Source organism: Cydia strobilella, chromosome 24, assembly GCF_947568885.1.
Source record: "Cydia strobilella chromosome 24, ilCydStro3.1, whole genome shotgun sequence".
In the NCBI taxonomy this organism is placed as follows: domain Eukaryota; kingdom Metazoa; phylum Arthropoda; class Insecta; order Lepidoptera; family Tortricidae; genus Cydia; species Cydia strobilella.
Window position 1 is genome coordinate 6,870,850 of NC_086064.1, and position 11,675 is coordinate 6,882,524.

Below are 11,675 nucleotides of genomic sequence, written 5' to 3' on the forward strand. Positions count from 1 at the left end.
TTATTTCTTTTGTGTTAGCGCGTGGCCTTTGTGCCTGAGCACGTGGCCATTGTGTGTGAGCCTCAGGCACAAAGGCCACGCGCTCACACAAAATAAATAATGGCTTTTGTCTAACATAATGCCATTGTTAGTACAGGTAAGTAAACGAGCTCAGTAGATATACTAGTCTCCATCTTAGTTTTAACTTAATGTCTTTATTGGTTTACAATTTTTGCATTTTAATGAAAGCACTATATACGGGCTATTTCTATTCTCACCCTGATTTCCTTTTCTGGATCCCAGTTTTTATCCCGAAAATCATCCCTTAAAGTAAAAAGCGGGGTGGAATTGAGATAATTAATGAAGTGCCTGCCAATTTGTGTGCATAATATGCTCAAATTGAATGATTGCTATGAGAATTTTTCCAGGCGCTATACTTACTTTAGCTGCTGTTACTAAGTCCACGCAGACGAAGTCGCGGGCAAAAGCTAATATGATCATATTTTTCAACTTTACTCGGTTATTTATTATGTGACGGTTCACTAATTTATCGCCGAAAATTGTATTGCCGATTATCAGTTCCCAACCAACTTTTCGTATAATTTCATTTCGCGGAATGGTCATGTGCCAACTTATCAAAAGATTTTGTTTTACTTCCCAACCTCACAGTTACCAACTGTACGTTTGGTCTGTGTTTTATAAAGTCACTTTTCAAAATGCCACGTTTCGAGTAGTAGAATGTTTTAGTACGCGTAATATTGATTTCGCTGTTTAATGTTTACTAAATGTTTTATTATAGCAGAGTATCGTTTAGTAACTATGTAAAAAGATACGTAAAATTATTAAAAAGTCGATTCTGTCCGTCGTTTGCTCACGGTTGACCTAACATGCTCCTCCTCGCTTCGCTCGTTGTCGCACCTACCTGTCCTCTATCATATATAAGATTAATGTTGTTATATCTATTACAAATTCATATTTGTTTCAGGAAAGTTCAAGAGCTGGGTTTCTACCAAATGAACTTAGTTTAATTAAAAAGTTGCCTCATGTATGAAAAGGGAACTGTTACACTGACGAAACGTTATTCGTTTAATAGTTGTTTGGCCTAGTGAAACATCTGACAAATGATAAGTATCCCGCAAGTTGTGAATCATTATAATAATCTGCTTCAAAATAATTCTGCCAAATGAAACGTTGTCATACAAAAATATGACAATAAATAGTTAGTTGTCAAAAAGAATCATCGGCGAAATGTTGGTTGGCAAGTGAAATTCGGCTAAAAGAAGTTCGGCGAAAAGGCAGGATACTTTGCCTTTACCATTCATGTTTATATATTTTGATTTAGTAAGAGTGGTATAAAACTACAGATAAATAATAACCAGAAATCAGAAATATTTATTGTGTAAACTGTGTAGGTACAAGAAGTATAACTAGGTACATTTTTTGATGATTATCAACAGTTTTACCAAGGACAATAGAAAACTACTATCCTACTACTGTCTTCTATTGTCCTTGGTTTTACCCTTTTCGGGCATACAATTTATTTTATCTTAAACTAAATTTTAATATACATTTAGGTTAATCCATACTAATATTATAAATGCGAAAGTCTGTCTGTCTGTGTGTTCCCTCTTCACGCTTAAACCGCTGAATCGATTCAGATGAAATTTGGCATAGAGATAGGTTGAGTCCCTGAGAAGGACATAGGATAGTTTTTATCCCGAAAATTATCCCTTAAGAAAGTAAAAAGCGGGGTGGAATTGAGATAATTAATGAAGTGTCTGCTAATTTGTGTGCATAATATGCTCAAATTGAATAATTGCTATAAGATTTTCTCCAGGCGCTATTCTTACTCTAGCTGGGGTTACTACGTCCACGCAGACGAAGTCGCGGGCAAAAGCTAGTGTTTTATAATAAGATTTTGTTTGCACACTGAAGCACGTTTGATACACTATTTTGTATTAATCTTTACTAATCTTTCCTTTAGTTATCTTACTCACAGTCACTCCGTCACCAAGTACCTTTTCAACATGAATTTGTTTATGTTTCTGTAAAATATAATTTTGCGCGAATCGCGCACCACATTTTTCACAAATATATGCTTTTTCTTTAGTGTGAGTTATTTTATGAGCATCTAACTGATGTTTGTGTGTGAATTGCTTGTTACATATACTACAATTGTGAGATTTTTCTGCATGATTTTTTTTATGTTGATCTAAATTATGTTTTCGTTTAAATCGCTTACCACACCTATCACAGATGTATGGTCTGTCTCCATTGTGCGTTATTTTATGGGTATCTAAATAATCTTTTCTGTTAAATCTCTTGTTACATTCTTCGCAGTGGTACGCTTTTTCTCCGATGTGCTTTTTTTTATGTTTAGCTAAAAGATTTTTTATTGGAAATTTCTCGTCGCAAATGTTGCAGCTGTAAATATCACCTCGAGCATGTTTTTTTATATGCCTTTTAAAAGAATTTAGGTATCCAAATAATTCGTTACATTCGTCACACTTATATAATTTCTCACCCGTGTGTACTCTTTTATGTATAGTTAAAGTGCTGTTCTCTAAAAAACGTTTGCCGCATTGATCGCAACTAAATCTTTTGTCTCCAGTGTGGATTTTTTTATGTTTGTTTAATCCATTTCTATATTTGAATTGTTTGTGACATTCTTCACACTTGTATCGTTTTTCAATAGTGTGAATTCCTTGGTCTAAATTTAAACTTGAAACAAGAACAAATTTCTTCTCACATACCGTACATTTGTATGGTATGTCACCAGTGTGAAGTCTTTGATGTTTTTTTAATGAATTCATTATTTCAAACTTTTTGTTGTAAATTTTGCACACGTGATTTATCTTCATATGTATCGTAAAAATATGTCTAATTAAATCTGATTTCTGCCTAAATTTCATGTTACACATATCGCAAATGTATGTTTCGAGTTCCATTTGAGTATGTGCATGTCGGTCGAACAGAGTTTTGTTTGAGAACTTTTGTGAACAGATTTTGCATGAATACATTGCATTAGTGTCTGTGTGCTGGTTGTTTAAGGTAGGTTGGTGTGTGTGGGCTTGTTGGCGGGTGTCATCAGGCAACGTCACACTCCTCGCTGCAGTCGGTTCGTGGTGTGACGTCACGGGACACGCCTCGAGCCTCATGGTGCTGGACGTCGACAATCGCCGCCGCAGCTCAATGGCTGCTGAAAAAAAAAATTAATATGTTGACCATTTTATTTAGTTGTACACATACACACCACTTTTTTCACCTATGTAGATCGAAAGAATGTAGAAACTCAAATAACATTAAAATATATATATAATAGATTTATATCTTGTTAATTGTTTTTTTTCATTAGATTTTGTAACAATGTGGCTGGTTTGGAGAGCTCCGAAATAAATATGAAATCACTAAAATAAGTTTTTAGCAAAAATTTCATTTTTGGTACAGGCTTTTATCGCTGACTACTTTTTTCCACAGGCAACTAATACTCATTGAGACAATTCTAAAAATCCCCAAACACAATTAGGTTGCGTTGTTTTATCACAGAGTTCCTATGGCCACCTCCTGTCTCCATCATCAAATGAGCTCGATGGTATGTACCATAATATTGCATTGTCACACGACTTACATAGTATGCAAATTTTCAGCTTCATCGGAAACCGGGAAGTGGGTCAAATTTAACTTGCAAAATTTGACCCGTACTAACATAGTTACATACATACTTACATAGGTACATTGCAAGTTAAATAAAAGCTTGTAAAAATGTACCTATGTAATTGTTGTTAATAAAACCCCTATGACATCTGTTTCAGTTAAATCATAATGCTCACGGTCATATTGCATGTTAATATACCCAGGTAGCAAAATGACGTCAGCGACGTCATAATGACGGCATTATTACGTCATAATGACGTCACTGACGACATAATGACGTATAAATGCTACTGGGGTAAGGATAAGGTACTTACGAGTACATGACACGTCGAGCAGCTGCTCATCTCCCACGTCGTCATCATTAGGCTCTGATTTAATCGATGATTCTAGATCTAAAACAGAAAAAATAAAATTTATTATATCATCAGGATTTTAGGTTATTATAGGTAAATTATGATTATTAATGGCCGAACGAAATCGGATATTTTGCCGAAACGGAAGGTTCGGTTTAGCTCAAGTTTCGGCCGGACAATGTAATTATATAATTGACAATAACCTCAATATTTGAAGGAAATTCCCCATTAGATTAACATTTCTAATAATAAAAAAGTGATACAATATCCAGTGATAATAGTAGGGGGGCCAAAAGGGGATTTTTGGAGTTACTAGAGCGTGCCAGATTGTTAGTTAGTATGGTCAAATGGACCACGTTGATGCTATAATTGTTCTAATACTTAATCTGACAATTATTTGCACGTATTTTCTTAATCTGACGGTTACAAGTTTGAAACCCCATTGAAACCGTCAAATTAAGGAACCTATTCCTGAGCAGAAAAAGTATAGTACCTAGTGCAGAAGATTATTTGTCCAGTTCTTGGTTTTATATTCCAGATACCAGCACATACTAAAATGGTTGTATTAGGTTGATTGCCCCAAATCTTCCATCTAATATGTCATTTTAGTACAAAATTGGGTTTAAACTAGGGAATGCAAAAACCGGACAAAATTCAAAACCGGTTATTAACCGAAAACATGACACAAAACCGGTTAACGGTTAAAAATCGGTTTTACGAAAAACATTGTAAAAATTTATTTCTGAATATTTTTTCAGCGCTTTAGGGTTCCAACTAGATGTTCTGCTTTACTTTATGGCTCCTCTACACTATCGGCGATGATAGACGATGACTGGCGGGCAAGATAGTGTAGAGGAGGAATTAAGTATTCAATTGCGATATGTGCATGAAAATAAATGCTGTTTGTTTCATCACGGATATTGCGTTTACTTTATGGCCCAGTTAAATTAAAGGTTTCACCTCGGAATGAGAGATGCTGGAAACTCGTATACACCTTCGTTATGACGTATTAAAGGCAGGGACCGGCCCGCTATCCCTTATCGGGGTTTTATAAGGGTATTGCGTAAGGCTTAAATCACCATACCCTTTGCCAGACGAACCCTTTGTTTTGCTTTTAAAAACCCTTATATAAAGCTACCACATTTGAGTAATCGGTAGCCCAAATACCCTTACAAAACCCTTATCATCCGCTCACCAACACCTTGCATATTGCTTATAAGGGTTAGCCTTATAAAAGGGCTTCCCTTTTAGCATATAAGCGTGCTAATTTAAGTCGTCTACCTTGTTCATAAAGCACACATTACTTCGAATCCGAGCGATCGTCGGCGGCGACGGCGGCGTTCTTTGACTAGGCACGTATTTTCTTTCCTTTTCATACACTAACGTAGATATATACTAATCCTGTCTCTTTCACGCAAAGGGAAACCTTTATAAAAAGCGCTTAAAGATAAGGGTAACCCTTATTAAGAGCTAGCCTTATTTTTGGTTAGCTTTTCGGTAAGGGTTAGTCAAAGGTAAGGGTAATGGGCTTGCAGTTCAAAAGGGAAAGTCTTTCAATGTGTTAGCCGTGTTTAAGTGTCGCCCATTGAAAGGGTTTTATCGCGGAAAGGGTTGTCCGGTCCCTGATTAAAGGTTCTCTTAAAAATCGACGCATAGATCGTGTGCGCGTCAGATGTTTGTGCAAAATTTATATAGCTCCCATGTTATTTACATGTAGGAAAAAGTTGTAGAGCATAAAATTTGCGACAATTAGGTACCAAAAATGTTTTCATGCGAATAGCCGTTTTCAAAATACATGACATAGAAGGCGCAGTGGCCAGCCAAACGCACTATGACGCAAGTTTGGCTGGTAATCTCTGTGAATACTACATTCTATAAAGTTTTTAAATCGTTAAAATGACACTTGTGGGTCATACATAGATTTTAAACCAAAAGTTGCCCCTCCTGTGGACATTAGTTATCAGCTTGTGTGCATATATGTAATGATTTTATGACCCCCTTTACACAGGTTTAATCAGGAAATTGAGCTTTATAGCCTATAACTTTAGGTATTACTACAGGAAAGAGGTACATCTTGCTGTTTTGGCTTGTGTTTTATTAATATTAATTCATATTGTGTAAGATTGTAAGCTGTTTGTTTCCCAATAAAAAAAAATTAAGTAATAATAATAATAAATGTTTTCACAAGCTTATATTTAACTCCCGATGTTCGTATCTAACTATGAAACTTGGCTACAAAATTTGCCCACCATTTCTCGGTTACTTAATGGTTTCAGATTGAGCTAAAATTTGGCATACATTATTAAAGACCGATGACAATGTAATAACATCGAGCTGATCTGTTAATGGGAACCTTAGATGGCCATAGGAACTCAGTGTACGATCGATTTCAATAATAACCTGTAAGTACGCCTTACGTATACTTACCTGGACACAAGCGGTTACTTATATTTTCTACAGGACAGATAACTTTTAAAAGCTGTATATGATCAATAAAAGATGATTAAATAACTCTATAGAAGGTATTATTAGGTATTATTCGCCGATTGACCTTGCCTCATAGTACCTACGTATGTCTGATCACTACGCTTTCTGTGCCCTATATCTTGAAAACGTCTCATCTCATGAAGAAATATTTGGTACCTAACTTGTCGTACATTTTATAACTCTTTGCTACAACTCTTTGCTACATGTAAATAACATCGGAGCTATGGAAATTTTGATATCCGCGAAAATCCGATTTGTATGACATTTGACCTTGAATAACTTCTGACGCGCACACGATCGATGCGTCGATTTTTAAGAGAACCTTTAATACGTCATAACGAAGGTGTATACGAGTTTCCAGCTTATTATCTCTCATTCCGAGGTTGACCCCCTTTTTAGGCTTAAGATGACTTGGCCCTTACAAGTATTCTAACTACTGTCAGGATTACACACAGCACCCTTATAAAAAATAAGGAGGATGGCATTAACAACTTCCAATGGTTTTCACATTGAAAAATAATAAATAATACGTAAACGATTACATTACATTTAAAATAATTTAACTTTAAAGCTATTTTATACCTTTTTAGGTCGTTTCATACGATAAATATCATTTCGGTTATTAACCGGTTGTTGGCTCCAAAAACCGGTTTTTAACCGAGCGTAAATGTCTCGGTTAACCGGTTTTTCGGTTAACCGGTTTTTCGGTTAACCGGTTTGCATTCCCTAGTTTAAACATGATGATTGGGTAGAAAATTTGTCCTATTTGGGATATTTGATTAAAATAGAGTTGTGTATGAAGTGTGTCGGGCGAGTACCGGACATGTAGGCTTGTTCCTCGGCGATAGTGTCACCGGGCTCATCCTTCACAATGCTGGCGGGGCTCGGCTCGCGGTGTGACGTCACGGGACACGGCTGGCTCGCGCGCGGGGAGTCGCGGAGGCGCTCGAGCCTGACGGAGCACGCCAGCGCGAGCTGTTCCTTGGCGCGCGAGGACAGAGGCGCCGTGCTAACTCCGTACTCACCGGCTGAAGCCACTGAAACATCTGTCGCCCCAAGAACGTCATTCACACGCCAATACTGGCATAAGATAGCAAATACAAATTATATAAACCGTACTAGAAACGTTCAAGGTTACGTTGAGAACGTACCTACTACCTACGCCATTGCATTTATAAGCGTCCTTGGCGCCACGGGTACGACTTCTTACGATGCTATCAAGTAATTTATTGCACTCATGTTGTTATACAGATGATAATGTTTACAAAAGATGCTTCAAACATGAACCCTGTGAGGGCATCGCAAACAATTCTTATTTCCTAAACTTAAAAACTAAAACTAAACCTGCTCTTGGCGTTCAAAGGGTTTTAACTATAAAACTCCCGTGAGACTCAAGCATATTAAAATTACTTTAAACGGAGCGCAACGACTGGCGCCTTTACTGGTCGCTTCACTGGTAACTGCGCCTTAAATGCACAAACAAAATCTGATAGATACCCAATACCGAGTTAGCATGATTTCTATATTCTGATGTTCAATTCTAATTCTTATTATTATTACATAAAAACGATCATTATATGATAAGTAGTACAAGCTGAAATGTACGTATATTTTACCTGTGTGATAATTGTATATATGAGATAAAAAATTTTGTTTTTACTTTTAGCGCTGAATATAACTGTATGAAAGAGCGAATACCTCCTAACACAAGTTTTTTAACTTAAAAAGGAGGATTTGACACCCTATGTTTGTAAACATTATTATATTATATTATCCTTTATTTCAGACAGTAAAGTAAATTCATATTTTACAGTTCTTGCATATTTTATTGCTGTCTGTATGCCACTTATTGGCAAAAGGCCTTGTTTGTAAACATTAGTTAAAAAATAAATAATTTTATATTTAGTTTTTTTTTTTAAATAAACTAAACTATTGGCAGGCAAAAAAAAAGCTGATGGTTCTGGGTCCGAATCTCGGTAAAGGCAATAATTTGTGTGATGGACACAAATATTTGTTCCTGAGTCATGGGTGTTTTCTATGTATATAAGTATGTATTTATCTATATAAGTATGTATGTCGTCGCCTAGCACCCATGGTACAAGCTTTTCTTAATTTGGGGCTAAGTTGATTTGTGTAAGTTTTTTTTTTTTTTTTTTTATCTGGTTTTTATGGAGGCTTTGGACACTCCAGGTGAACATGTCAGTTTGTGTAAGATGTCCCCTAATATTTATTTATTTAATATACGGAGTCAATTTAAATTGCTTATTTTTTAGCACCAAGGTCACCACTAACCAGTTAATTAGAAGTACCCAACTATTTCTATACTCGTGTTAAAACGGTTAGCAAAATTTGAAGTGTGTACTTACGTAATGGATAATGGTCTAGCGGCTCATCTTCAGGCAGCGGCCCCGGGGGCTCCTCGTCTGAAGCTGAACACGTAATGACATGTTACATAAGCAACTCGTAAAATAACAAATGATATTCGAAGGTTTCACGCCTTATTGCTAAATAGCGCTCAACTCGTTTCCTTTTATTATAACTGCTGTCAATTTATTCTACAAAATTCTGAATAGCACACTAGATAGACACTTACGTAGAGAAGGTTCGGGAGACTCGCTGCACGGGCCATCTTCAGGTAGTTCTTCTAAGGCTTCTTCATCTAAAATATAACGTGATAAGGTTTTATACAAATATCTAAAGTAGCATCATCATCCTGGCATCGCCACTATTAGACGCGGCCAGGATGATGTGCAATCTATACTTTAAAATAGTATAGTAGTGTAAGTTGCAACGCTGTGTCAAGAGCGGTTGAGACTGCCAATGCATTTTCGCTTATGGCTATACACCCCACCCTTTACGACCTCTTTTTTGGGGTTTTGACGAAACATCCTTTAAAAAAATATATAAAAAGTAAACCAGAAATGTTGGTGCTTCTTCTTCTTCTTTTTTTTCTAGGGGCTATGTAAGGCTCCAGAGCCTATGTATCACTGCGACCATCTCTGATCTATTGTGATCGCCACCTACTACAACTCTCGATCCAAACCTGCAACTTCAAACAGCTGCAGGATCTTTTTGGTTTCGAGAGACTTTAACTCCTCCGGGCGCAATATATGTCCATCCAGAATCAAGTCACGAGTGCGCATTAGGCAGGGGCACTCTGTGAGGATGTGTGGGGCGTCTCCTCTGCCTCCATACAGAGTCTGCACCGCCCCATGTCACGTTTCCCCATAGTGTGCATGTGCTTATTTATTAGTTGGTGCTTCAATTGTGTCTAGTTGTTATTCTGTCCCATCAGCCAGGAGGAAATAGTAGTAGATTGTTGAAAGAAATAATGTAACATGACCTATAAATCAGATAATATACTTCATTTTTAATTAATTTGAATGTTATAAAACCATAGTTTAAAGAGTCATCCACCGTTTTTTCTGCTTTTGTTTATCTAGTGTGACATGGCTGTATGCTGTATGTATCTTGATCTAAACACTTAATATTCACCTTTGACACTCAGTCCTCCCTCCAACCTTTCCTGCAGCTCGGCCTGGCAGTGCTGCACCTGCATCTTGAATTGGCATGCCTCTCGCAAGCGCCCCAGACACACCTCGCAGATACCACTCTTGCCATCATGACACGGTGTTAGCTGCAAATGTATACTAGTCCTTACACCCTACCATATGTGTAGTAATTTATGTCCATATTCTTGGCACACAAGATTCATAAATTTAGGAATAAGTTCGTGTTTTTACACGATCAAAAATGCATGTTTTCTGTGTAATATTACACAATAATATTATAATGAAATGAAATGAAAAAATGAAAAAGGTTTAATTAGGCAAAAAACATTACATCACAGAAAACTTGACAGTGGTCCCCAAACTAGGCCGAGCCTGTATCTTGGGAACCACAGAGAGTTCGTAAGTATTTAAATTTATGTTACACTTATAGCAATAGAACTTATAGTAAGCAGTAGAACTTGTAAAGATACCATGTTGATAAACCTTTTTTTGGGTTAATTTTAGGTTTTCGTTTAGTTGAACCTAAGTAAAACATAATAGGTAACACTGGTAACAGTATAGAAGTAGTTGCATGGATGGAAGAAAGTAGTCGACTTGATGGATACAGCCAGCGCATTCCAGGCGAGTGTAGGCCTTCGCAAAGGGTAATTTTTAGGTATTTCCCTACCAAGCTAATTAATATTGTGTACTTATATTTACTTACTCTCATTGCAAAGCATTCTTCTAACATGACCGAATATATTTCCGTTATGCCGAGAAGGGTGTATGGTGTCCTCAAATCTCTCTCCGAAGGCCGCTGCAGGCAGCAGTGGCACTGGTTTAGCGATTCCATCTTAGTTACTTAATATATTGTTTGTTTAGCTCTTTTCAACATAATTTTACGTCAACGCGCATTTTTAGGTGTAGTGTTTCCCTCAGAATAAAAGAGGTGTTTCCGACTTTCCGCGGCATTTGCATTGCATTAGTTTCGCAGTCTGCGAGAACGACTACACACTCGCGTTCGCGGCTTCGCGCAGCGATTCGCGCACGAGTGTGAAGCGAATTTATGGTGTAAAGGCGCTAACACACCGTCGCACCGCACCAAGGTCATTGTTCGACGCATCCATAAGTAAAAGCGAGAAAAGGATGGACTGTCTCATTTCAAACATAGACAGAGATAGTCATACTATCTTTGTCTTACACTAGTACTAGCACCCAAAAAAAAGGATGTATGGTTTTTTTGGTTCTTATTTAAGCGAAGGCCGGGATAACGCTAGGTAGAAGAAGAAGATTTTACGCGATTAAGTCCTGTCGTTGTGAATAATGACTAATTATTATTATAAAGTGGCGTCACAAATTATATGCTGAGAATACTGACTTGATGCTGATCGAACCAAAGTCGGGGTCCGGTTTGCCAGTCTGTTTTCTTCTTCTTCTTCTTCTTTTAAAATTATGGCTTCAGCCCAGTGGGACTATTTCGCCAGTATCAAGGTATTGAGAGGTTTACAAACGACAAAAATTGTACGGTTGTACAAGACAGTGTACGGTGATTTGTTAGCTCTTGTAAATCGATAGCTAGACTTTACAAGAAGCACGTGGACTACCGGCCGTTGACTCCAAGATGGTGGTTAAACGCGCTTCAAAATTAATTCTCCATTCACTGCACACTACCACATTAGTTTACTGTATAATAAGCTATCGATATTACACT

At 37.1% G+C, this 11,675-nt stretch overlaps 1 protein-coding gene across 1 annotated transcript; it reads right to left on the reverse strand.

Annotated features, from left to right (window-relative positions):
* Nucleotides 1-1,368: 1,368 nt before the first annotated feature.
* Nucleotides 1,369-10,927, reverse strand: LOC134751988 (zinc finger protein 723-like). Its single transcript, XM_063687529.1, has 7 exons — nucleotides 10,689-10,927; nucleotides 9,969-10,110; nucleotides 9,067-9,132; nucleotides 8,840-8,902; nucleotides 7,292-7,519; nucleotides 3,948-4,025; nucleotides 1,369-3,178 (listed from the first exon to the last, which is right to left on the reverse strand). The coding sequence occupies exons 1-7, from the start codon at nucleotides 10,815-10,817 to the stop codon at nucleotides 1,938-1,940; spliced, it is 1,947 nt and encodes a 648-aa protein (XP_063543599.1). The 5' UTR covers nucleotides 10,818-10,927; the 3' UTR covers nucleotides 1,369-1,937.
* Between the last annotated feature and the right edge of the window lie 748 nt (nucleotides 10,928-11,675).

Coding starts and splice junctions, on each gene's coding strand:
- LOC134751988 (XM_063687529.1), bottom strand. CDS start 10,817: ATGGAATCGCTAAACCAGTGCCACTGCTGCCTGCAGCGGCCTTCGGAG. Junction 4,026..7,291: donor GGAACAAGCCTACATGTCCG/GTACTCGCCCGA, acceptor TTTCTGTTTTAG/ATCTAGAATCATCGATTAAA. Junction 3,179..3,947: donor GCTCGACGTGTCATGTACTC/GTAAGTACCTTA, acceptor TTTTTTTTTCAG/CAGCCATTGAGCTGCGGCGG.